The sequence below is a fragment of the Oreochromis niloticus genome, linkage group LG14 (assembly GCF_001858045.2).
Source record: "Oreochromis niloticus isolate F11D_XX linkage group LG14, O_niloticus_UMD_NMBU, whole genome shotgun sequence".
NCBI lineage: Eukaryota > Metazoa > Chordata > Actinopteri > Cichliformes > Cichlidae > Oreochromis > Oreochromis niloticus.
This window is the reverse complement of record NC_031979.2, coordinates 2,742,827-2,770,366: the sequence shown is the minus strand read 5'-3', so window position 1 is coordinate 2,770,366 and position 27,540 is coordinate 2,742,827. Positions and strand designations below refer to the sequence as shown.

General features: G+C 41.6%; 2 protein-coding genes and 1 long non-coding RNA gene across 4 annotated transcripts in view; 2 read left to right on the top strand and 1 right to left on the bottom strand.

Moving 5' to 3' along the window:
* Positions 1-650: 650 nt before the first annotated feature.
* Positions 651-3,806, top strand: LOC102077631 (zona pellucida sperm-binding protein 3). 2 transcript variants are annotated; one of them, XR_003213661.1, is made up of 8 exons: positions 651-1,218; positions 1,311-1,429; positions 2,588-2,691; positions 2,765-2,939; positions 3,145-3,251; positions 3,325-3,407; positions 3,485-3,582; positions 3,689-3,732. XR_003213661.1 is itself a non-coding variant. In XM_005474425.4 (8 exons), exons 1-8 carry the CDS (start codon positions 718-720, stop codon positions 3,736-3,738), a joined length of 1,233 nt encoding a protein of 410 aa, XP_005474482.1. In that variant the 5' UTR covers positions 652-717; the 3' UTR covers positions 3,739-3,806. The 2 variants fall into 2 exon arrangements, 1 of the variants encoding a protein (XP_005474482.1); XM_005474425.4 differs by having other exon boundaries at positions 652-1,218; positions 3,145-3,247; positions 3,689-3,806.
* A 7,746-nt stretch (positions 3,807-11,552) lies between these two features.
* The window catches only part of tpst1 (tyrosylprotein sulfotransferase 1), a 61,403-nt gene continuing 45,415 nt past the window's right edge, over positions 11,553-27,540 (top strand). Inside the window, exon 1 of the mRNA XM_019367695.2 lies at positions 11,553-11,703. The gene's annotated coding sequence lies outside the window, so the exon portion shown is untranslated. The remainder of the gene's footprint in view (positions 11,704-27,540) is intronic.
* Positions 17,420-21,938, bottom strand: LOC102077571 (uncharacterized). The gene is made up of 3 exons (XR_269805.4): positions 21,294-21,938; positions 20,295-20,387; positions 17,420-20,167 (listed from the first exon to the last, which is right to left on the bottom strand). It is a non-coding gene; the product is annotated as an uncharacterized LOC102077571 (long non-coding RNA).

Sequence of the window (27,540 nt, the reverse complement as noted above, 5' to 3'; positions counted from 1 at the left end):
ATAGACTGGAACTAAGTGAATTCTGTGTCAGTCTTTGTTTCTTTGGTTCTGAACGTGAACTCCCTCCCTTGTTCCTCTTTCTACAACTGAAGGTACACAAAAATGCACACTCGGCTTTGCATCTGTTGTAACGCTTACAGAAGGTTCAGCAGACACACTGAGGCAAATTTGTCAGCCACTCCATCCAGCAAGAGTAGAGCTAACAGGATACCTTGACGCACCTAATTCAGGCACCCCACACCTGCTAACTGCATTATAGGCTAGCCAGGTGACTAACTACAGTGGTCCCTCATTTATCGCGGGAGTTACATTCTAAAAATCGCCTGGCACCTGTTTATTTGTCTGACCTGTTGAGGCCCCATGTCCCCATTGGCTCGCTTTGGTCAGCTGAGCAGCTGTTGCTTTCAGTCCCTAAGTCACGGCTGAAACTTAGAGGACACCGAGCGGCTGTTGGGCAAAAAAGTTGAATCAGTACTTTGTACAAGAATATTTTTTATTTTTCAAGTAGAAGTATCTATACTATCTATCTAAACATAAATATAATAAATATACATAATTATTGGATATAATACATAAATATAAGACAAATATAATTCCTTATATGTGTGAGATCCACACATGTGGAAGGAGATTTAGGTGATTAGGGAGAGGGAGGAGTCAGTCTGCTTCAGTGCTCATTGTTAAGAAGGCTGCACAGACCTGTGTCTGTTTGCAGCCATGGGGTCCAGGCAGCTTGTTGTGTTTAGCTTTGTACTTGCATGGGTCAGGCTTAGTGATGCTCGATTCCACAGTCTGAATGTGCCAACACACTTGGGGATCAAGGCACAGAGGCCTGCTGTGACGGAAGCTGATGCTCCAGGAGAACCTGACAGAGTGCACTCCAGTCAGTCTACTCAGCAAGCTGCAAAGCTCCAGTCAAAGCAGAACCAGCAAGCACTTGAACCCCTCTCCTGGAAATTTCCAGAAGATCCAGTGGTTCAGGTGAACAAACCTCCTCTCAAGTTTGAACTGAAGCAGCCAGTGGCAGCCTACCGTGTTGCTGTGAGGTGTGGCGAAAGTAAGATCTTTGTTGAAGTGAGTCGGGACTTCCTGGGTCTCGGCAAGCTGATAAAGCCAGAAGAAATCAGCCTTGGTGGTTGTTCAGCCACTGAGATTGATGACTCGTCTCATGTGCTGGTTTTTGAATCTGAGCTGCACAGCTGTGGTAGCAAGCTAGTGGTATGAACCTTTATATTCTGTTAATTCATTTACAGTACCTTTTCACACAAGTGAAATTTTTTTTTTTAATACATTTTGTGTTTTTTCCTTAGTTGACAGAAAATGCCTTCATTTATGCCTTTGCGCTGGTCTACAACCCCAAAGTGTTTGGCAGAAGTGGCATTACGAGGAGCCAGAGTGCTGTCATTAGACTTGAATGCCGCTACCAGAGGTGACTAGAAATGTGGAACAGACTGTAAACATCCACTTTAGTTTACTGTGGGTCCGAACATATCGCCACGTAGAAGCCCTTTCATTACAAGTCTTCTATGCTCACACAAAGTTTTTAGAGTTGAGGCCTATCATTAGTTCTTTCACAGTCCTTGTCCTGTCTTCCTCCCCTCAGCCTGAAACCAGGCTCTGAGCCTGCTGGAGGTTTCTTCCCGTTAAAAGGGGGTTTTTCCTTCCCACTGTCACCAAGTGCTTGTTTAGAGGAGGCCATCTGATTGTTGGTGTTTTCTCTGTATTATTGTAGGGTCTTTACTTTACAGTGTAAAGCGCCTTGAGGCAACTGTTGTGATTTGGTACTATATAAATAAATTGGATTTGAATTATGCCCCATCTTTTTAACAGTGAAAATCCAGATGGATGAGTTATTTTCAAAATAAAATCACCCTGAACAAATGTTATGAAGGTGGAAACTGTCTAGCCCAGCTTTTGTCCCGGGCTGTGCACATTTTGTGCTGTGAAATTGGACATTTTAGTGTGTAAGTGTGGGACTCTGACTTCTGGAGTCAACCTAAAGTGGCCAGTCTTGGTACTGCAGTTTTAGCACTTCATATTTCCTCCTTTTTTCAGGCTGATGCTCTTGGTGATATATTAACCAACATAGCATGTTTAAGCTCACTGACTTGATCTAATAATTGTTAAACCAACGCTGGTTTAACTTGGACCTGACTGTGTAGCTGTGACCCCATCGGTTTTACAGCAAAGAAGGTGGGTCACCTGTGACGAGAGCTGTTGACAGCTATTGACTAACTGGTTCTGCCATCCTTCTCTCAAGTGTGGAAAACTGACAGCAATTAGTTGAACATGTTTTTATAGAACTCTTCCATGCTTTAGTCACACATCAAAGAAATCCTGTAGCTTTTATAAAGTCAAGTTCCAGTTTCAGGTATGTAGGCTTTTTTTTTTTTTTTTGATGACTTATAACTTTGTCAGCAGATTCAATGATGACAAAGCAACAGTCGGCTGAACATATCAAGTTCCCAAAACCTGATGTTAATTCTGTGCTGCAGGTTTTGGTTCTTCGGGTGCAGGTTTAAAGTATCAGCGTACTTTTAAAGTACGATTGGTGTGACGCTAAAAACTGCTCTTAACTTCATTTCAGGCAACACAGTGCAAGCAGCCATCCCGAGCCTCCTGCCTGGATGTCCAGTGAAGCTAACAGGCAAGCACAGACACAGCAGCATCTTTCTCTCAAACTCATGACTGGTGGGTCCCAGCAATGCCATTGTTTTAACATGGCTGTGACTTTGCAAGCCTTTAATGGTTAATTTTGCTTTAGATGACTGGAAGTTTGAGAGAACGTCCAACAGATATGCTTTGGTAGATGTCATTCACATGGAAGCAGCAGTCTTGCTACAAACTCTAACCCCGCTCAGGGTGCTGGTGGACAGCTGTGTCGCTACCACAAACTCAGACTTCACTTCAGGACAAAGAGAAGCTTTAATAAATGATGGGTAGGTTCTGGATGGGCAACATTTTGATACAGTACAGTATATCAGTATGTCTCTTTTCTACACTTAGCTTGACCTGATCTGTTCATCTGATCCACCTTAAATGTGGTGCGAGTGTTGCTGGGGGCCGTCATTCTCTGGCAAAAGTTGTTCTATCACCAGCATGTGAGTCCTGGCTGCTTCTGTGTGAGTGTTACCTCTCCTACAGGTGTCTGGGTGGTCAGCACACTATTTCCAGGTTCATGCCTCGATCTCAGCCTGATAAGCTCCGGTTACAGGTAGCGGTCCACAGCTTGGGTCTACAGGGGATGGTATGTAAGTGTCTGCTGATGATATAGGCTCCCTGTTGTGTACTTTAAATGAAATAACGCCTCTTTATTTAAAACAGATTTATATCTCTTGCCTACTGAAGGCCATCTCAGCTTCTGCCCCAGTTACCATTGAGAACAAGGCATGCTCATTTTATGAGGGGTATGAGAACGTTTTTGAGGATCTTTCATTCATTGATTTGTTCAAGATGACTTTCATGACGCTGACTCTTCCCACAGTATGTGGATGGCTATAGATGGAAAGAACGAGTTCTGTACCTGTTGTGAGTCCACATGTGGAATGAGAAAGATCCGAGCCCTGAGTGACAACGCCACAGGTAATGCATGTCAGCAGGAACGTGCGCGGTACTTCAGTTCTCACGCCTGACTGCAAAATGACTGCGTGTATGTGGTTTTAAATTCTTTTTTTTTTTCTTTTTAAAGCAGAGCGATGGGAAGCTGAAGTGACTGTGGGCCCCATCGTTGTAGAGTGAAAGATGTTGATTTTTTTTTTTTTACACATTTGTAACAAAAGAGAATAAATAAACTTTTTAAAAAGAAACTTCATTCGAAGCTGTGACGTCTCTAAACTGACACTGAAGCTGACGTGCACATAACCAGCAGATGCTTCTTTAAAATAGTTTAGCAGAGAGTGAAGCACTGAAGACATTTCTGGAAACGGTTCTCAAAAACTGAGCAATGATCTCAGATGTGACTTTAAACAGTGACTAAGCCTGACGTTAGCAGTGCAGCTAACAAGCGTTCACCGTTGATCCAGCCGGTCGTTTATGGAACTCGTAGTTTGGGGAAATACACACAACATGTGCAAAAGAGGAAGTGATATCATATTTCATGCTTGTTGCAAAGAAACAATTACCGATGAATGAGGATGAGAAATCAGTGACACACTTAAACTTTCAAACATCAAATATATTTATGCATAGTGAGGATACTGAATGAATGGATTTATGGTGCTTTTCAGATGATGGTCACAAAGTGCATTACAGGAAATGATTAAAACACGAGAAATTTTGAAGACTTTGAAAATGTATGCTTTTTAATTATTGCGGTTCTGTAAAAGGTAGAGCTGTACAAGAATCAAAGCATAAAATACACAAATGTTACTGAAGTCCTCGAGTAAATCGATGCATCTTAGCTGGCTTTTAAAGATCCAAATAACTGGTAAACCTGAGGTGAACAGTGCACAGGTTATGGCCACTGTCATTGCTGTAGATCCTAGTGGTGTGGATCAGTGGCTTGATGTTTCATTCACTTCTGGCAAATGACTCGATGTCATCCATGTAGAGGTGCCTAATAACTGCACCTTACCGTCTGATCTTGTTAGGGAGGTTTGGGTGCATGCAGAACCATAACCATTGAATTCCTCTTAGGGTCCTGTCGTGTACAGTTCTAGGCATTCCAGATCCATGCAAGGCACCAAGTCGCAGGCTTTCTTGCAGTCAGTACAGGCAGTACACAGGTTAGTTGGTCTGATCTTACAGTCTCGCACAGCTGCTCTAGTGTTTTGCCTCTTTGCTGTTTCTGCCAGTTCCTTTCTGTGCCGTGCATGTATGGATTGGATGGCTTGTTACCAACATCTGGTTAGAGTTACCACCTTTAGAAATATATTTACTCAGAAAACTGGTGATGTGTTCAATACTCATTTAACTGTCTGAGTTAAAAATGCCATTTGGACTCTAACTTTTGTTTCAGTTGACCTTTTCTTATTTTTGATGAGCAGAATTCGTAGTTCTATTACAGAAAAACCGTTTAAATTCACTTTGGTTAAGGTTAAGTCTTTGAGCTTATCTGTATCCTGTATCTAAATGAAACAGGAGGTACACTGAGGTAGCATTTATGGATCAATGCACTGGGCAAGTTGCCGTTATCACTAACAAACACTTTGCCTCTGATGTAAATGTGCAGCCTTTGGTCACACGAAACTACACATCCAGAGGTAATTAGCAATTGATTTATTGGAAGGTGACGAGATCATCAGGGTATAAATCAAACAAACTGCAGCTGCTTTTATTTGTACAGTGTAGTCATGCTTTTGTACACCTCCTGTTTTCTGAGTATGGGTCTGAATTTGGTCTGGACTCAGTTTGAGAAGTGAAGAGAAGGGACACAAAGAATGTAGCTGAGTGGTGCTCAGAGGCATTTCAAAAGTCTTGGGTGCATAACTAGAATAACCACTGACCTTATCAACTCTGGGGCGTTCCATAATGAAACTAACTATAATTCCAGCTCATCTGTGTAAATTTTAATTAAAGATAAGATGGAAATCACCTTTACTCAGTTTGTATGAATTTACAAACTCCGAGTCGGATCATTGGGTTTTTGTTCCTTTTCAAATGTGCCAGGTTTTTTTGTTCTTTCAGCCTGGAACATTGATTGGTTGAAAGTTCACCGTCTGTCACGGCTATAAGTGATTACACGCTCCGAGACCTGATGGTGTCTCTGTTAGTCATCTGTTCTCAGTGTTTTGATCTGTGATTTTGGGTTGTGGGGCAACAGTGTAACATTTGTGATTTCCTGCAGTAGGAAATTTCCATGCTTCTAACAGCTGCTCTGATGTCACACAGCATCATTTACCTGACAGGTACGTCAGCTACATGCATGTTTTCTGTTCTTACTCTTTTACATATTTACATTGCATATGATATGGCCAGAAATGATTTAGCTCCAGTTTCTGTGGAATTAATCATTTAGAGTATCACAAATTAGCATCACTTTGCTATAGTTCAGCTTTATTGATCAGCAGGTAACACACTAAGCTTGCTTTATTGCATTGCATTAAGTCAATGCCATATGACTTAGCCTCTGCTGTGTCTGCGTAGTAGTAATGTGCCGTATAAAGATATAAGGATAGTGCCTCTGTAAAATTAAAGGCTGTAACTGCATGTAGCTAGCTGTGTTTTGAGACAATACTTTATATTCTGTGGGTTTATAAGCGTTCATCATCCTAAATTGATTCAAATTTTTCAGCTCAGTTTTAGAAAAAGGTGAAAGCAAATGCATCACCTACGATGGTGTAGGCTGTACAGGGATTCAACACAGGATTGCAAATCAGACTTGAGAATGAAGCCAAATAGCAGAAATGTGAGACGTGGATAAAGACTGTGTGACATGACTGACAGCTCTAGAAGAGCTACACATCAAATGGTGGTTTAAGATAATCCCGTCCCTGTTTCTAACTACCGCTTACCTTACAAGACTGAGGAAACTCTGCAACTTTTTTTCGGTTCTGCCATAAAATCCCGTCTTAATGACAGTTTGAATGTTCACTTTTTTAAGGTGGATGCAACCTTATGGCTGTTTTAATTAAGTTAAAGTTTCTTAAGTGGTTGAATTGTACTCCGTGCTGCGTACTGTATGTAACAGACTCATACCTTGCTAGTATTTGGTTGGAGCCTCTTTTTTTTGCCTTCAGAACTGTCCTAGTTCAAGGAGACAGTGCTCAGAGATTGTGTATCAGCACATCAATGATGTAAATCTCCTGATTTTGACATTTGGTGACCATATGGAGACGATCTGCATACAGTGAACTTATGTTCAAGACAACAGTTTGCAGTCATTTGAACTTTGTTGCATGATGCACTGTCCTGCTGGAAACATCCTCAGAGGATGGGTCCTCTGAGGTCATAAGATGGACGTGGTCAGCAACAATGCTCAGACAGGCTGTGCTATTGGCTCACTTGATGCTGGGGCGCACAACATGTGCCAAGAGAGTATCCCCCGCACCATTACACCACCAGCTGCCTGAGTCTTTCATACAAGGCAGGGTGTATCCATGCTTTCATCTTTACATCAAGTTCTGACCCTACTGTCCAAATGTGGCAGCAAAAAGTGAGACTTTCAGACCAGCCAGCCGTCCAAGTTTGGTGAGGTTTGACCTGTAGCTGAGAGGAGTGGCACTTCTGCCACTGTAACCCATCAAGGTACCACAGTTCATCCTTTTTGAACTGAGGACCATGGCCTCGGACTTTGAGGTGCCAGTTCTCATCCGGCCCACGTCTCTCAGCCACAAACTGCCGTGATGTCAGGTGGAGGTTGTTGCTCAGTGAAGTCAACAAAAAACTTTGACAAAAGTAAAAACAAGATCTTGTGACCACATAACCAGACCTTTCTCCCCTTCAGATTCTGTCCATAAAAACAGAACTGTAGACAAAGGTCAGCTGTAGCAGACAGTAAGTCAGTCTTATTCTGCCATTACGACCAAGCGCTGGCAATGGCTGCACTGGAGCTGGAGAGCACAAAGCAACAAGCCCAATGCCCCATGCTCCTGTAAACAAGAAACATCCATCCATCCATCCATCCATTCGCTTCCGCTTTAAACAAGAAACAAAGCGCTCAATTCCAGACTGGCTGAGCTTCAGTTCTTAAAGTAATGATGGACTGTGGTTTCTCTTTACTGAGCTGATTGGTTCTTACCATGTCAAATAGGGCTGTCAGCTGTGTACCAACCTGACTGCTGCACAACCCCATTAAGAAGAAAGAAACTCCATAAATGAGCCCTGACAGGCACACCTGTGAAGTGAAACCATCTCAGGTGACTACATCATGAAGCTCATTGAGGCTGAGGGTCTGCAAAATGCAGCTACTCTGAGGAATAAGACATATTTAGAGTTATTTATCATTTGCTGTCTTTGCTGCATAATTCCATTTATCTTGCTTCATATAGTTGATGTCTTCAGTTTGTTTCTACATGTAGAAAGTAGTAAAAATAAAGAAAAAGCATTAAATGAGAAGGTGTGTCCAAACGTTTGACTGGCAGTGTCCATGTTTACTGTCCACATTCAGCGACGGCATCGCTCTGTCACAGTTAGACACTTACCTGTATAGTATGATAACAGTAGACTAATGATGAGGAGTGCACTGATCTTTCAGCAAACAAACTGTGCACAGCCTACACACTGGCTCATGTTTCGTAGTTCAGCTGTTGATTGATCCCTCCATGTATCCTCTTTATGTGATATCACTGCTTATACTCTATAAGCAGTGAAAAAAGGGACTAGTCAGTGTGGAAGTACAGTGATTGAAGTTCTCGCTGAGTGACCTGACAGGATCAACTACTGTAGGCAACGCCAGTTTACAGCTGCCTCGTTGTCATGCCAACCAGCACAACAACCTCAGACGAAGGGAGCTACACGTCCATAATCCTGCTACGATGCTGTGCTGGAGACTCGGTGGTTGTTTGGTGTGTGGGTTGGGCTGTGTGGGACTCATTTAAAAATATAACTGCTGAATTTTCTGCAGGATTGGCAGCTCGAATCAAGACATCCGCAGAACGTCTCAGAGATGAATCAGAGCAGCGTGTGTTGGGATGAAAACTGGGAAAAGTGAATGCTTTAAAAACATCCAGGGACAGTACTTTAAATTATTATACTTCCAGGTTTTTCAGTATCTGTATTTACAAAAATCTTATTTTATGTTTCTGCCAGTGTGTACAAGCTAATCAGCTTTGGATTCCATCATCACTGACACCTTTGTCATATTCTCCCATGTTCAGATTTAAAATCACTCTGACACAACAAAGGGAAAGACTAAAAACAGCTCAGTAGCTCATTTTCCCACCTTACTCTATAGATTCATCTGTACTTGATTCAGTCCTCCATGCTCTTGTCACAGCAGTTGGATTACCAGTGGCTGTCCTCCAGTTTTTAATTGTGAAAAATAAAAATAAACCTCAAAATGTGGCATATTTAATGCTTCACATTATGGCAACATGTGGAACAAAAGATTCTAATAAAAATGACTGAAGAATGTAGTTTAGCTTCCAACTGGCCAAGCTGCTGATGCCAACTGGCACGGCTCCTAAGAAGTGGGTGTCCTGTCAGATCATGCTCAGATCTGCAGTGGACAATTTCAAAAGAGGTGGAAAAGAACCGAAATCTCCACAACTTGCAAACACCTGTATTATTAATGTGTTTTCAGAAACAAAAACACTGAAGAAGAAATCCATAAAAGGAAAATGATGTTCTTCAAATGAATGTTTATAGACGGACACCTCAATTCGCAGAATCAGTGCTGAACTCCCTGGACTAAAGAAAGCACTGCACACTACATTAAAGCCTCAACCCAACTGAAGTACAGTGGAGGAAGCATCATGAGCTGGTGGTCCGATCTCAGGGCCTCGACACCTTTCTGCCAATCAAGAAACATTATAGGTGTTGCTGCAAACGGAGGTTCGCTGTGAGCAATTACAGACATGAAAAGGACAAATGACTGTGTCCCGCAGATCCTGACAGGACATTCCAGCCATGGACAAAGGGAAATGGACACTAAATACACAGACAGGTGATTAGGAGACTGGAGACAGCAGGGGGACACAGCTGGGACATACAGACAGAATGAGACAGGGGAAGAAAACTGAACACAAAGCACATGAGACAAGGGCTGTGTCCCGATTCAGGGGCCGCATCCTTCGGAGGCCGCATTTGAAGGCCGATTACGTCACAGCGACGCAACGAAGGCTGTCCCAATTCGAAGGCTGCTCCAAATGCGGCGGACAAATGCGTCCTTCATTTCCCCAGATTTGAAGGATGGGTCGGGTGTGTCCTTCGTGGCCCAACCTATCCCAGAATTCATAGCGCGGCTCAGCCAATTCCAGTTTCCAACAATGGCAGCAGCTACTTAGTTTTAATATTACTCTTATTAATCTTTCTGGGTCACAAAATAAACTTTTAAGATATTTTCAGGTGAGAATGTAGCTGTGTAAACTTCAAATATCTGCTCGGTTTATCAAGACATCACAGATTTGCAAAAGTGCTCCCACGTTTTCGGAGACGTCTGTTACCCACCAGCTCGATAGCTGACCGGGAGGTCGAGGCTCACTAGAGCCGGCGAGAACAGCGAACCCCCGGCACATCACTCCGGCTACTCAGGTTAAACATGATATATAAGTTAGATAACTTAAAAATGTTATTGTTTGGCTTTTTTCAGTGTTTTATTTGTTCCTGAGTAAATCGGTTTGGCTGAGATTAAAGTTTTAGTTTTCACACAGCTGAATAAACGCCAAGTGATTAAACAGAAGTGTGAGATGGTCGAGAGTTTACTCCAGTGTCCTGTTATATTTTAGATAGCAAGGAGCAGACGGCTGAGTTTATTAAACTCCACCGAGACAGCTGGTGACACAAATCTGAAGGCTACACCGTCCTGTTTCATAGCCTCACATGGCTGGCCGGGTCCTCCGAAGGATGCAGCCCCTGAATTGAGACACAGCTAAGGACTATCAAAATAAGACAGGAAACACTCGCTGGAACAGAATACAGAGCTGAGAGAGACATGATGGGCTGGGGAGACAAAGGGGAAGCTGAAGACAGACACAGAGATCGAGGCTATGACGGACCGTCTTAGTAACAAAGAAAGGCCTGAGGGACAAGCAACAGGAAACTAAACAGGTAATCTGAATTACACAAGAGGTAAATAATAACAAAAAATAAGCACAAAGAAACTAAATTATACCAAGAGAGACTAGGAAACATACATCACTCACCAAGATCACAACAATGAAAAAAGTCCAGAAACGCTGGGTCAGGATCTGCTGGAGGTTTTGTTCCTGCTGGCTCACAGGGGGACGTATGATTTTTGGGCTTTCCTCTGCTTTCTTTGTATTATTGTAGGATTGCTACCTTACAGTATTAAAGACCTTGATCAGCCTGCTGTCGTGATTTGGTGCTATATAACTAAAGTTGAATGTTTCCAGCTTGTCTGACTCTACGCGACAGCATGAGAGATGTTTTTGTACCTCGAGCGGTTCATGCTGTATCACCGAGCTGCCACAGCACAATTACACATTTGATTCAATTCTTTGTTTACAGGTTCCAGACACTGTAGAGTCGACACAGGTTTGATTTCCATCCTGCTGGCCTGCTCTGTGCTCCCGCTGCTCTGAATCATGCCATTGTCATGTCTCAGCCTCTCTCTGTCTCTGTGCTCCCGTCTCACTTGTTTCCTGTCAGACTAACAGTTGTGACATTTACCAAAGCCTCTGCGTGTTTGGAATAACTCACTTTCTCAACAGGAGTTCAATCAAAGTTCAGATGAGTGGAAAGCAAAAATGTTACACCCCATGTGGTTCCCCATCCTGTGGATAAATGCACATATCTTAACTGCTCCTGGTGCTCTAAAACACAGATGTGTAATCGAGGTCTAGTTTGATAGTTCTGTGTCAGTGTAGTGAGAGGTACAGGATGTTCAGCAGGTTAGGTTTGTGATTACAATCCTGTGTTTGCACACTAGTGTTGCATAACATCCCAGGGTCTTGCTTACCAGCCCTGTATCCGTTACTGCAGAGCAGGGACCTGGGATTCATCACCAGACTGACTCACTGCTCAGCAGCTGCTTGGAGTATTTTAGTTCTTACTTCAGTTTCCCCAGAAGTATTTTTTGAGAGAGGAAGCAGAAAAGCAAATGAGTCAGCAACTAGTTGTTGTGAGGAGTTACAGCTGCAGAGGGTGAGTAAAAGTTTGGATATCCTTAAAATGAATCAAAAGTCATTATAGTTCACTAAAGCTAAACTACAAACTAACGCTGTGCCCTGAGGGCCAAAGAATAATATAGCTTAGAAAATGTGATTCGAGAACTCTTAGGAGAGTTTTATTCCAGAATATTCTGACATTTTTGATGCCAGTTTTTTAGGCTTTTATCAGCATTATCTGGACTTTACTTTCTATGTTTTTGAAACACTTCTTAAAATCCTGCTCTGGTGGTGCTGACTTCATGTCAGCTCGGGCTCAGTTTTGAAACCAAGTGTCTGCACAGAATGGTTATTGTCACTATCTGAATCAATACCTTTTAGCAGTTGTGTAGCAGTGCACACACAGTCACAGTCTGATGGAAACAAGGTCTAACTGGTTTCTGAGCAATGAGTACTCAAAGTGGTTTTACTAAAAGCCACATTCACGCAGCACTTTATTCACTGCCTCAAGCACTTTCTAACAATAATGCGATGCAATGGCTGGGTCGGGGGCAGTTCAGTATGCTGGCCGAGCACAATGCGGACTACGGGAACCACCGACCTTCTGTTTGGTATACGCCCCCAGCCACAGCGTGCGAGTCATCTTGTACCTTGGACGTTAGGTAGGGAACCACCCTAATCTAAACCCAATATTTACCAACGATTTCCAGAGAACTGACTCGAGGTATTTCCCTCTGTCTACTGTGACAGAGGACAACTTTAGACATTGTCCCGGCCCGGTACTCCCCAAAACAGCATCACTGTCAGCTCACTGTACACTGATCAGATTCTGTTAATCGCAGGATACTTAAGTATTTTGTATGAGGTCAGCTGGGATCAGCTTAGATTGACCGACTTTTTCTTCAATATGATAAAAAAAAAAAGACGTACATTTGTGCAACATTTCACATCATTACAATTTTATTAACAACTCAATCCATCGAGAGTGCCACATGTGAAACCCATGTCTCCTGATCCATCTATATATTGCTCTTAATTTGAGCTACAACTTGCAAGCTGCAATTTGTATTTGCTTTGTTTGATGATCTGAAACATTGGAATGGGACAAATATGCACAAAAATAAGAAATAAGGAAGGGGGAAAATACTTTTTACAGCACTGTATGTGTCACTGGACGCTTGTCTGTATTACTGATGAAAGCTGCGTTATCCTGAACATAAATGTAAAAATAACCAAAATCAAACCAGCATTTTTATTCATTTATGCTCTCAGGTTAGAGGGCGCTGTCTATTCCGTGTACAGTACTGGAATTTATTACACCTCCTGTCGTTAAGAAAATAAAAGCCCAAATATTCTTGAAAATGTTAAAGTTTTGATGCTACTGTATAATAATGCTACTGAAACAGATTTTCACAGTTTTTGCAACAAGACCAGAACAGAGATACAAATTTAGATGATCCGTCTGCAGATATCCACACTCAGGACCATCATTAAGTCGAGAAACACAATATGAAAGGAGCAGAAAACGTCTTAGCAGCAGTAAAATCACCTCTCCACATCTCTGAGTTTCATCAGCCTGGCTATCAGTTACTGCAGCGTCAACCCAATACATGATTAGCAGTAGCCCCCCCAAACTTAATGAGCACGTTTGGACGACATATTTGACTTTCTAAAGCCATCTCCCCCACTCAGAAAGCGGACTTGGATGCAGAATCTCTGACATGGCACAATCAGGAGGTTCTTATTGGAAAAGTATATCATCTTGATTGGGCTCAAGTTTCGCCAATGAGGCACCAGGCAGGGCCAGAGCTCCCAGGGGAATTAGGAAAGTGGGAAGGAAATACAATAAAGTGTCAACGCCAATTAAACTACAAATGCATTAAGTCCAGCTTGCTGCTTGCTTATTTGCAGCAGAAGGATCTTTGGAAAGTTGCTGCCAATCATTTTGCATAATGTAAAAAGGAGTTTGTGTCTGGAGCTGTATGCTAGACATAAATGCTGGTGCTGTCACGGGCCATTATGGCGATTAATTCACCTCTTAGTGGAAGGTCCAAGACATGGGAAAACAAATGTTTAATGGCCTGCAGCAGTGGCATGATTCACCGATGTGCTTCATTACTACCAGAAACTATTAGACACAACAACATTTTAAAGATTTAACACGTGAGTAACTGTACATAATGTAAGTGGCAGGAAAGTAAATAGGTCCTCACATTAGTCTAACATGACAACTAATCGATGAGGGACCTGTGTGCATGCTGGCTCTGAGTGAAAAGGTGATGGTCTGCTGTTGACTTTGTTTGAACATTAATATGAAAGCAGACGTGGACAAAGAAAGAACACCACAATCAGCTGAATGATGCTTTCAATAAAAACTAGCTGAAATGAGAAAAAAAAAAAAAAAAAAAAAAAAAAGATTTGACTTATTAAACTTGATGAATTGTTAATATAAAGTTGTTCAAAACAGCTTTAACTCAGTTAAAATTATTTCATATTTAGACTGACTATTGTTACTCCTGTGTTGCCTGAGCATTGCACATGTTCAGTCTATGTTACAGCTGCCTACACGAGAAGAATCAATTTCCTTTTATTGAGATCACAAATTCATCGTATTTCTGTCTGTGACTTGACAGGAGGAGGAAATATGGGCCCTTTTATTGCCACATCATTATATTATTATTTGCTGGAACTGGATGGCCAGTCGTTTCTCATTTATTCAAAGAATGAGCTAAAAACCTCCAATCACATTAGTTTCTCGATTCCTGGATGACTCGCCCTACAACCAGTGGTTCCTCTGGACTGAACCATTTTTCAGCCCACAACAACAAAATATTTGATGACTGTAATACTTTGTGTTCCCCAGAAATGTAGCAGTAGTGTGACTTAAATGCACATTAAATGTATCAATAGAAAAAAAGAAATGGTATTTTTGTGGTACACACCATTGAAGAGTTTCTCATTTGTTTTTAACCTTATTTATAAACCTATCCACTTTACATGAGATTACAGGTTCATTTTTATTGGTTTTCCACTCACACATATTGCATTTAATAGCAATATTTTAAAAAATAAAATAAAAGCTTGTAGTATGTTATACATGTAAATGTATGCAGCAGAGTCAGATTTGAATATGAATTTACAGAAGAATATTGAGGCGCTTAATATGAAAACATTTCTGTGACCATCAAATCTGAACCATTTAAGGGGACACCGTGTAGATACATTTAAGGCAACCCTAAAAGGATGACAGGATTGGGACATTATCACTCCCGAGGCATAATATAGTGATGATTTGTCATCACTTTGTTCTTATGCTACGTGCCGGGTTATGGATGAAATCCAGTAGAATGACGCTCCTGCAGTAATACACGTTCCAGCCATGTATTCCAGCCCTAACCAGTAGTGATGTGTCGGTTGCGAACGAAACGGCTCTTAGAGCCGGATCTGTGACGTGAACGACGCGAGCCAGCGAGCCGTGGGTTCCCTCCCCCGTCCCTCCCTTTCTCTCGCACTTTTTCCCCCCGCTTCACTCCGCATACGAGCCTTGTGCTTTGCGCTGGGCAGAGTGGGGAGGGGCGGTGGTTACAGCACAGGAACAGAGCGGGAGGGAGAGACCAAGAAAGAGAGCCAGGGACAACAACGTCACATTAGAAAGGTGTAGTAATCATCCACAACTATTTTCAGTTGCGGATGATAAAGGATTCAGAAAGTTTATTCATGCAGGCCCATATGACAGAGAATATACATCATCTTTTTGTTTTCATATTTTAATTTATATTGAATTGTGTTGTGGTTTGCAGTGTTTTGTGTTTTTTCACTTTAAATTTGTTTAAAAGGAAAAAGCTGAAAATTTAAATAGTTAAAAAAGTTGAAATGTGGATAGCTGGTTTTTGTATTATATGATTTATTTATTACATTTTATGTAGAGTGAATAAATAAAAGTATATATTTTTTTTTACATTAGCAATTCCTTTTGTGCATAATTTATTGTTAATAATAAATTAATTAAAGCAACAAAACAACCTGAAGAGCCGGTTCGGAGCCGAAAGAGCCGGTTCTTTAGGGAGCCGAGCCAAAAGAGCCGGTTCTCTAAAAAGAGCCGGAAATCCCATCACTACTAACCAACTACTTTGACGTTAGATAGTGTTTTCCAAAGCAATTTAAGTAAAACGAACATACATGTGTAGATTCATTCCAAACGGTTCTCATGTCTCCTCATTTTTCCGATCTCGTAACATAGGGACGTGTTGGGTGCCTGGAAGCGCAATATACCAACGATTTGTCACCTGCGTAAAATGTTGGGCTCTGGGTGTGAGAACATGTTATTAGTCTGCCTCGGGAAAAAGCAGATGATTACTTGTAAAGTACACATGTCCACTACTAATGAAAACACTCGAGTCTTAATATATTCAAAGACTGTTTTCTGTCCAATTTGTGGGTTACTGTCACTTTGAGGGTGTTGGGGAGATGTACTGCCAAATCTGTGGTAGGACTAGAGCTGTTACTGATGGTCTGAGGCATGCAACCTGAGGCTTGAAAGTTGGCTGCAGTACAAACCAGCATTCAAAATCTGTGTGTCTTATTGCAAGGAGACAATTGCTCCTTGTACCATTGCCCATTTAGACCTGATAGAACTTGGAAAGCGTGTGGTTTCACATTTAACCACAGAACTGTTGTAACTCAGCTATAGTGACACAAAGACGGACACATTTTGTGAAGGGGTGGGGCAAATTTCTAATGCTTGCTATGCTGAAGTTTAAAAGCTCTTTGTAAGTGCTGAGAGCTGATGCCCACGCTGGAGTCAGAGGAGCATCTGTGTGATGAGGGGTTAATGTGTGAAAGACACATTTGAGGAAATTGCCCTCCGATCACAGTCATTGCCGGTGAGTATCATAGGCTGAGAGGATAATGACTGGAAGCATTAGGCAGTGTTCTACAGCGGTAGGCTGTCAGGGTGAGGATAGGCTAGAAGCTCCTCTGAAATCAGCCCAATAACCAATGCATGCAAGAACCCTTCTTGTGTTTCATTAGTTCATAATGAAGAAACGCTGATTAGCATCCCAGCTACTCTGGTTGTGACTTCAGTGAGTGAACGGTCGTTATATAAAGAGACTAATTGAAAACTGTGAGACCTGTAAATAAAGGGTTAATAGACTAATGCGTAAGTTGCTGCTGTAACTTAATGTTTCCCATTAATTGATATAGCATTTTATTAATTATGTATAACACGGCACTGCTGAACAGCTGTTTCTAACAGCACGTAGTCAGTCAGGTCAGTAATCATAGGCGAGTTTGCTCAAGCACCCCCTGAAAATAACTAATATTAATAATACTACATTTTACTATCATTTTCTGGAATTATCTTCAAACGTTATATTTTCCTAACTTGTCTATTGACAGCAGAATAGAATGAAAACAGGTTTCATGTCCAGTGTTGTTGATGTTGTGTTTGAAGGTAACATTGTAATGTGTATCCAATTGAACTGATGTTTCCAAATGTGGAAAGCAGCAACGGCATAGAGGACGTACGTGTGTGTGTGTGTGTGTGTGTGTGTGTGTGTGTGTGTGTGTGTGTGTGAGATATTAGGCCGATAAGAGGTAAATTAAAGACAACTAATCAAAAAGTAACTTCCAAATCTTAAAGTGGACACAACTGAAACTGACCTAATCACAAAGACACAAGAGGGTAGCTTTTATAGTGGTTTGGCCAAACCATTTACACACAATGGGGGGGGGGGGGGGGGGGAAACAAAGACCAATACTAACCAAGCACAGATCATCATAAGTAAACCTAAAACACCCGTTTCTGACAAGCACATGGTTGGTCCAAAGTCCTCAGCCACGCCAGGAAACAGCCACCGCCCCAAACCAGGCAAGTCAAATAATTAATATAACAAAACATTTTTAGAAAAACCGTGGTTCATAATACCAGTGTTAGGTTTAAGTAAAATGCTTAATGAATTCTATTAGTGAAGCAACTGCAAACCAAACTAATAAAGTGAACGAATGGCCTTTACCCATGTGTGGCTGATGCCATTACACGCATATACCCTTAATATTAATTACAAGGCATTGTACACGTCACATGATTGGGAGCTGAGCCTCGCCTAAAAGTTTCAACCTAGAATTGCCCCTGGCAGTAAATGTTAGCGATGTCAGGAGTAACACCTTAGTGTTAAAGTGAGCCTGGGTGTGGATGATACTGGGTGTATATAGGGGTTATTAGGAGAGTGTTAATGCACATTAACTTGGTGACTGGCCAGTAAGCCCCATCTTACAGAACACAGTATTCACTGATTGCACTGAGGACAAACTTTGGTTTAAAGCCGTATCTTTATCATGGCTGCTATCCTAAGTTTTTGAAGGCAGACGTCTGGTGTTGTCACGTCCAGGGAGGGTTTTGCCTGTTTACAAATCTTGTTGCTATGAGTGTTTAAGAGTTAGGTGCTCTCTGATTGGTCCTAATACCTGCTATAAGTTATCAGCTCCTGAAGAAAAATAACTTCTTTACATTGTTGCTCCAGCAGTCTTTCAGTGACCAATTCATTCAGATCCCAACTCAAGTCGAGTTCTGCAATGCCTCCAGTTCCTGCTTGGAAAATTCCTATAAACTGTAAGGGATAGGACTCACCTTGAACACTTGCCTGTCCACTCTCCACCATTGTTGCGCTGTGTAAAAGGCCTTTTGTGCCAGGGTTATAGTGGCGTTTTGTGCCTGCTGTGACTTTGTAGTTTGGCTCATGGCCATAAATTAAAGAGTAAAGTACAGTTGTTGTAAACATACTTTACGTGACAGGATTTTAAGCTGTGATTTAAACGTCTAACATTCATGTTGAACCAAGTGAAACTAATTCTTACAATAACTGAGGAGCAACATGGGTTTTTTGGGGGGTGGGGGGTGGGGGCAATATAAGGTTAATATTGCTGACTTAAGGGGAAACGCCAACGCTCCATCCCTCTGGCCAGACTCACACGCCTTGCACTTAAGATAGTGCGCCAGTTCAGTCTGTATACAAGAGCGGGTACAACAGAAACACTGCTTTGGTTCAATTATGTCAATTAGAAATTAGTCTTTGCTCTAAAAGAGATCGTATTAACTTTAAGGATTCAAAGTAAAGGTCAGCACCCAACTAGGCCTATAGATGGAAGATTTGGATGTTGCTCTCGTCAGGGAGAACTCTGCAGTTTCAGAGGATTGTTCACTTACGTGTGTCATGCCCAGGCATGACCTGGCCATCTTTGTCTGACACGTCTGCGTGTGGCAGCTGTGGATTGTTACCTTCATCCTTTGGAATCAGTGAACATCGTGGTTCAATATGACCTGCATAAATCTGCACTAAGGATAAAGAAAAATAAGGCTGAATTTAAAGAATAGGAACATTTCAGGTTAGATTTACAAACATCTGCAGAATGTTAGAAAGCTGTTGGATTTATTAAAGCGGTTTCAATTTTGTGGCTAAAAGATATGACAGGCAGGATGGTACGAGCCAGACTGTTCCTGTGCTTTGGAGGGAGTGTTTTCCAGCTACCAGTTTGGCATTTTAAAATATTTCAAGGAAAATCCCAAACTAAACTCATCTCAGACCAAACTCAAGCCCCTCTTCAAAAAGGCAAATAGGTCAGTGACATGCACTGCTTGACTTTGTTTTGAATGTATGCCACTTCACTTTGTTAGAATGGGCATCAAGAACTTCTCTCAACTTTGGCTTGCTTTGCTGGCAGAGGTTAAGAAGCTATCGAGTAATCAGCACAGATGTACCATTGCTAATTGGAAGCACCCCGAGGGAACCGCTTGTTTTAGACAGGAAAGCCGTTGGTGCTCAGAAGGAAAGATGTGCATGCTGTTTCAGTCTACGCATAGCTTCTTATTCCATTTGATCCATGTAAGAAAGCTTTCTGGGGCGCAGTAGAAGAGTGCAGCAAACATAATAGAAGGATATTCAAGAGAGGCGTAAGTGCAGCAGGGATCAGCAGGTAACTGGTCATTACAAATACACACATCTTTAGTTATGCTTTAAATTTAAATTCTGGTGGTGATTTGATAAACTTGTACATGCACCAATTGTGCACATGAACACAGCAGCTCTAGCTAGTAGAACCAGGGTCCTAAAGAAGAAAACCCTGCTCCAGCTGCTCTTATAGCCAATTTCTTTTTATTTCATTAGGTTTTACTTTGTGACAATACCAGACCCCACAGGTGGAAGAAAAAAAATAAATAAATGGGGGATAGAAAAAATAAAAGGTCAAAGCACAAATAAAGCTAGAAGGCAGGCTGGCCCCGCCCCCTATAAGAGTGGGGTGGAGTTTCCAATGGAAAAGAAAGATCAGCAGTGGCCAAGGAAGAGTGAAGCCTTTGGTAGGCAGGATTTGATGAGGTCATGAAAGAACCGGAGCAGGCTCAGGTCTTGTGCGCGCAGGAGAGTGTGGCTGTTTGGCCAAGACATTAAACTCGTCAGGGTAACATTAGTCTCCGCAGGTACACTCAGTCTTCAGGCAGATTGCTGGAGAACAAATGAAATATACCATTACCAGCCCAAAAACCAGAGGTGCTAGCCAGCAACAAAGGAGGCCCAGTTAACACCACTATGGCAGCAAGAGTGCAGAATGACAGCACCAACAGATCCTTACCAGAGCCAACTGGATAAAAGAAGCAGGTGCAGGAAAGAAAGAACACTCAGCTTGCAGGTGAGTCCTTGAGGAAGCAACAGCCCCCAACTCCACCTGACAGCAAAGGAGAAAAGGGAAAAAGGTTAGAGAACAAACCCAAGCCTTATACGTGCTGTGTTTTGAAATAGGTTTCAGCTCCCCTGCGACTCAAGTTTGGACAAGTTAAATGTACAGAAGCAAACTGCTGTATCACAGGTTATCGAGTGCAAGCTGCAGGTTTGATTAAATCTAAATCAAATCTGCAACATTTCAAAAGTGTACAAGAACTTTTACAGCTCTACATTTCATGTTGTTAACGTTAACATCTTCCAAAACAAGTTACCAAGGTTCACAACCACAGTTCAAAATGTATGAAGTTAAGCTTCATAAAAGCTCAAAAATAAATTAGTCCCAGAAATGTTGAAAGACTACTGGATACAACAAGGAACAGGTGTGTCTGTAAAAATGAACAAATTGCTCTGTGATGAAGGTGCATGCTGTGGACAAAGTTTGTGAGAGCAAACATGACAGAATTATGCAAACAGCAGAGCACACTAAAGGAAACAAATACCAGTCATTACTGGGTAGTGTGGTGTTAGCACCGTTGTCCCACAGTAAGATGGTCCTGGGTTAGAGTCCACTATTTATCCAAAACTATCTTATTATGTAGCGTATGCATGTTAACCCCATAGCCACATGAGGAGAACATACATCCAGGTCCTCTGGCTTCTCCCTGTGGTCCAAATAAAGCAGCGTCAAGGCCTCCAAAATATGCAGGACTCAAACATGGGACTCTGTTGTATAAATAAGTTTTTTAGCCAAAGTTCAAAAGGCAAAGGCACGGGTTTCCCGTCAGTAAAGTCCAGGGTCCAAACAGAACGTGTAATCCCACTACAGAATCACCCACAGGGAAAAAAGAGCCCTTCTCCCTGAATCCCCCAGGGTTGTCTGCACAGAACAACAATAAGGTAAGTAACTTACAGGACAAGCAAGCCAGCTTCACTAGCTGTGGTTCATTCAACAATCCAGCAAAGACTGAAGATGATTCACCACCTTAAGAACTAGCAGGGGAAGAACTGATTGCAAACAGGTGAGCTCATTACGTCCATGTGTGGAACTGAAGAGCTGGACCTGGGACAAACCCCGCCCCTGAGAGACAAGGTGAGGTCAACTCACTCAGACAAAAGACATACACACAGATAAAGGAGAGAAGAGACAGAAATAAGAGACAGATAAAGTGGTGAAGTAGCACAGGTGGATCAAGGGTCCCTGATATGCACCTTGTGGGGTTAGACTCGATAGATGGGCATAAATAATTAGATTCTGATGGATTTCCCAGATGCAATAAAATTAAAAGGTGATGTATACTGTGGAACAACACGATACACAATCATGAGATAAAGCTGTTACACAGTAGACCTAAGACTTGACTGAAAGGTCTTTATTGTTGTAATTCTCAGTCTGGATGACACGTGTGATATACAACTGTGATCAGACGTTTACACACACTTATCAAAGGCATGAATGTCATGGAAATTTGGGCCTTTAAATGACTTATTTGAATTGTTCTTGTTACAGGTTGGAATGACTGTATGGAATCCATCTTTAATGACTTTAAACATAAGAACTGGGCGCATACGTTTGAATTTATTTTGGATTTTCTCTCATCTAAGGAGCTTGGAAAGAAAAGCATCTGGACTTCTTTAAATTTCTCGAAAATTCAAAGAAAGTTTGAGAAATTTAAAAAAGTCCAGATGCTTTTCTTTCCAAGCTCCTTAGACTACTATGACCTGGATCACTGAGAACCTTCGCAGACAGATTTTCTCTAATCCACAAAGGGTCAAAAGTATAAATACAGTCTGAAATACATACATTCAATCGCTTAAATGTTTTTATTAGTGGTTCTGAAGGTGTCTTTTAAATCGACATGGTCAGGTTATTAACAAGTTGTTAGGGATTGTGATTGACTACAGCTGTCAGACAACTCAGGAGGGTAAAGCAGTGCTCTGTCACACAGTGTAAAGTGTGGGTGGGGTGCAGGCTGGCTTTAACTGAGGACATAGTTGGCCTATAGAGGACTTCCTTAATTGATGGGATGAAGGGGATAACTTCCCCATCATAGATGATGAGTTAAACAAGTCCTAGATGGCAGGAACCCTGGGGCAGATGAGATTCACCCTGAGTTCCCTTACATCTGTTATTTTGTAGGTCTGTCTTGATCAGCACTTCTGCTGGGATGTTGGTTCCCATCTTTATAAAGGGGTCAAGTGTGTCTTCTCCAGCTATAGGGGATCACACTCCTCAACCTTCCCATGAAGGTCTATGCCAGGGTTCTGGAAAAGAGGGCTCGTTTGTTAGTTGAATGTCAGATTCAAGGGGAACAATGTGGTGTTTGACCTGGTTGCAGGTCTCCAGATTATTTGAGTGTGTATGGGAGTTTGCCCAGCCAAGCTACATGTGTTTTATGGATACATCTATGGACTTGGAGGAGGCATTGCCCATGTATGGGAAGTCTGCCACATTCTTAGACTTGGGTCCCCATTGCCAGCAATAGGTCAGACTTGTTCCCATTGGTTGTTGGAATCCACTATGGCTGCCCTTTGTCACAGATTCTGTTCAGAATTTTCATGGACACGCCTGTCAAGCCTGACAGACTGATTGGGTTACATCTGCACTGATTCAGACTCTGTTCCAGTCTGTTGTAGTGCAAAGAGAGCAGAGTTTAAAGTAAAGCTGTTGATAACCAACTATCAAGCATGGTGGTGGTAGCATCATGCTCCGAGGCTGCTTTGGTGCCAGTAGTATATTGCATAAAGTTGATGGAATAATGAGGAAAAACTACCTCCAAATGCTTCAACCTGTCCAACAGGACAACGATCCCAAACATGCATCAGAACCAGTATTGGAATCTATAAAATGGCAAGTCACAGCAGTCTCCTCAAGGTGCTTCACATTGTCATGTAAAGACCGTACAATAGTTCACAGAAAACCCAGACAATCAGCACTTGGCAACAATGAGGAGGAAAAACTCCATCTTAATGGGAAGAAACCTCTGGCAGAACCAGGATCAGGGAGGGGCGGCCATTTACATGAACAAGTAAGATAGTGTGTCTGTTAGATTCAAATCATTGCAGAGCAGTACTTTGAATATCTATGCTCTAATCTGTGTAACAAAATATTGTGAACAACAGTACTGAAGTCTGCACTGAGGCCAAACAGGACAAGCATAGAAATGAGTCCACTGTCAGAGGCCAAAAAAAGATTATTTGTAACCGTCACTAACAATGTTTCTGTGCAGTAATGAGTTCTGAATCCTGACCCAAACTCTCCAAATAAACCATTCTAACACACAGATTCTTGGTCTGACCAGCCGTCTCAGCTGTGGGCAAAAGTTAAGTTAAGTTCTAAAAGATAATTTATTAGTACAATGATCAATGAAAATGAAGGGATAAAACAATCTAGTGTCCCCCTCACAAAAGGGATATTTTGCCTCTCTGTGCAGGGCGGGCCCACTATATGCCACAGCCCAAAGGCAGAGGCCGGAGTAATTACTGACCTTCTACTTACAGGATGGTGGGTCTTGGAGGACAACTTATGATAACTTTTACAACTGCTCTTAAGAAATTTTTAGATGCACTTTTAAGGCTGGAGATGACTCTATAATTAGCCGAGACAGCTGGGTCAGACGATAGCTTTTTAAGTAAATGTTTAATTAGCACCACCTTAAAGGCCTGTGTAATAGAAACAGACCGATCATATTTAAGATTGAAGCATTAATACACTGCAGGACCACAACTGTATAGTTTCACTGAACAACAGTGTTGGTCAAGTTACTTGAAAAAAGTAATCTTCCCCCAAAAAGTAATCCCGTTACTTTACCGATTACTTATTTTCAAAAGTAATTAATTACTTAGTTACTTAGTTACTTTTTAAAAACACGATTTACAACCTGAATAAGTGATAGAACAATAGATCTTTCAGCCCAATTCTACTTTTTCTGCATAATCCATCATACAAAATGTAATCAAAAGTCTCTTTTTAAAACTTGTTTTATTAGTTTTAATCTTTTAACTTTATGCATCAAGCAAAAATTAAATTATATGCAACATTCTCTGACTGGAAGAAATTTGTTTAACAGTTAAACCTATTTTCTGCACATTCCAGCACATAAAATAAAATATGTTTTTGTGTTTACACTCACTCTTTCAAATAGATGCAAGTAAAACACAGCAGAAAATAAATAAAATCAAAGACTCAGCGGTCCTGTTGCTCTATTTTCACCTGTATAGCAGGCGGATGTTTGCCCTGGTGCAGGTGTGCCGGAGCGGTCAGTGGAAGAATCCGCGAGTGTGTCTGTGAATTTCCCACTCCGTGGCAGCACTCGGTGCTTGCTCGGAAGTTTAGGGGTTTTTTCGCTGTAAAAAGAAGTTTTCTTCCCACGCAGTGAACAACGGACGCTAATGTTTTTGTCACTTTTTACGGAATCAGACTCAAAGTAAGGTCAGCACTTCCACAATTTAAACGCTGCACGCTCATACTCTCTCCGCACTCCATATATTATCCATTGTTGATCTGCACACAGCTGTTGTCACGAACGTCGCACTCGCTTACGTCACTGTCATGAGACACTCTCACAAAAAAATCACGGTTTCAGTAACGCAGTAACGCAGCATGCTTACGTGAAAGTAACAGTAATCTAATTACCGTTTTTGCAATAGTAATCCCTTACTTTACTCGTTACTTGAAAAAAGTAATCGGATTACAGTAACGCGTTACTTGTAACGCGTTACTGCCCATCTCTGCTGAGCAAGTGTTTGCATATATTTTTCTGTGTTTGTATATCGTCCTTGTGTGTACGTGTATACATAATAACTTTAAGCCTAATGATTGAAAATAGGTATTCTATGCTGTACATATACATACTGTATACTGTAAAGTGTCAGTGTGGGAATAGAAAAGTCAGTGTAGTAAATGGAGTTTATTCACCTGATGACTGAAAGAAAAAGACACATTTAGAGACGTGCAGTGTTGCTCTTTGTTGTTATATCCCTGCCAAGACAAATCTGGGCTTCAAAACAGCGAACACACTCCACATACATTCACCTCAGCGGGTATCACTGTTGTGTGATTATTGGAAAATCTTGTGAAAAATAAAACTTTCACAAGAATTCAAAAGAAGAAATTCTTGAGTGATTGTATGAATACACACCTGAATCCTCCTGACATGTAAACTGCCCAAACTCCTCTTTTTATAGAGGTGGTCACATTTGCTGATGACTAGTGGAATTTGATTAGCAGCACCTGGTTTCTATACTGCTGTAGACTCATCCATTATTCCTATGGAAGCAGCGAGGATGCACTGCAGTCCTGTGGAAAACTTTCCTGAAACTGTCCATCAGAATCCGTCTGCCAACAACATACAAACAACAAAACTTATAATAAATGATGTCACAAAAGGATTCATTCAAATCCAAGTCATTGAATTCAGGTGTTCCAAGCATTTCCATGGCCATAGGTGTATAAAATAAACATGCAGACATGCAGACTACTGCTGCAAACATTTCTGAAGGAATAGTTCGCTGTAGGGATTTCAGTGAATTCCAGCATAGTTGCATGACAGGACGCCAAGTGTGCAACAAGTCCAGTCATGCAGTCTCTTCACTGCTAAATATTCCACAGTCAATTCTTAGCACTATTATAACAAACTGGAAATCAAAGTTTACTTTGACTTTGACTTTAAAGTGAATGAGAAAGACAGCAACTCAGCCACAAAGTGGTAGGCCCGTAAATTAACAGAGCAGCGTCAGTGGATGCTGAGCTGTGTAGTGTGCAAAGAGTCAGACCTCGAGACTTCATGTGGCCTTCAGATTAGCTCAAGAACAGGCGCAGAGACCTGAAATGTGAAATGCATTTCCAAGGCTGAACAGCTGCTTCCAAGACTTACATCTCAGAGTGGAATGCATCGGATGCAGTGGTGTAAAGCACACTGCCACTGGATTCTAGGGCAGTGGACATGTGTTCCCTGGAGTGACGACTCACGCTGCCTCCGCACACCAATCCAATGGATGTGTCTATGTTTGGCGGTTACCAGGAGAACAGTACTTGTCTGGCTGCATAGTGCCAAGTGTAAAGTTTGGTGGAGGGGGGATTATGGTGAGGGGGCGTTGTTCAGAAGTTGAGAACAACCTGTTAGTTCCAGTGAAAGCAAAGGATGGGCCGACATCCTATTAAACTCTGTGGGTTAAGAATGGGATGTAACTCAAGTTTATGTGCGTGTATTTTATTACAATACTGGAATCTGAAGGTCAAACATTTTGCTAAACTGATTTAACTGAGCAAATATTATAAGAACTATATCTGGTTCATCTCTGTGTGTCCAGTGCAGAGGAATGTCTGAGATATGACCATAGCTCGGCTCAAAGACTGCATCCAAAAAAGCTGCAGGCCTAGAAATCAAAATGTTGCCTCTCAACCGCACTGAAAAAGGTTCTTTACATACTGACATGGTTTTGTAGACGGACTCAGGCGCAGACCAGGAAACCTTTGCAAAAGTTGACAGTGCGTTTAGTTACAGTGATTACACCAGGTGATAATATATACAAAGTGTTAGGGAGAAGGGCCCGGGGTTCCAGAGTCCGAGGGGAAGGGGACAAGGTCCAAAAACACGCTCCACTCTCTCAGCAATAGCTTTTTAAATTGTTATATGCTATGATTGGTCAATTTTTTGTGTGTCATTTTATTGTAGTGAATATAGGAAAAATTATGTCCTCACATCTGAATCAGGCCAACATCTGTGTTTTTTTTAGATAAAATGTAAAGGGGAAGTAGAAACTGATGGATGGAAAAGTAAATATATAATAGTCATGCATATAGCTCTTTGCAGAAATAGTTCATACTACAAATAAAATATTGTGTGGATGATAATTTGATATTTATAGCAAACCCACAGACATCTGTTCTCGTCCTATTGGAGATGATCTTTCTGGAGTTACGTGGTGTAAAAGTGAGCTGATGCTTGTTTGGCTTAGTGAGCCATTTAAATTAAATATGGATAAAATTACATATTTGGGAATTGAGATTGCAAAGAAATGTAAGTATGAAGCAAATGTGCAGCTGTGTAGGACGAGACTGAGTTCAGAGCAGATTTCTGGAGAAGAATCTTTATTGTGTTAAAATGTGAATGTAGTGAAAATGATCGTCTCGCTCAACAGCTGTATCTTTTTCAAAA

What these genes read in the sequence shown, in the direction of transcription:
- LOC102077631 (XM_005474425.4), top strand. Translation starts at nt 718, where the DNA reads ATGGGGTCCAGGCAGCTTGTTGTGTTTAGCTTTGTACTTGCATGGGTC. An exon ending in GCTGTGGTAGCAAGCTAGTG is followed by an intron (nt 1,219 to 1,310) that starts GTATGAACCTTT and finishes TTTTTTCCTTAG; the next exon opens with TTGACAGAAAATGCCTTCAT. An exon ending in GCATGCTCATTTTATGAGGG is followed by an intron (nt 3,408 to 3,484) that starts GTATGAGAACGT and finishes CTCTTCCCACAG; the next exon opens with TATGTGGATGGCTATAGATG.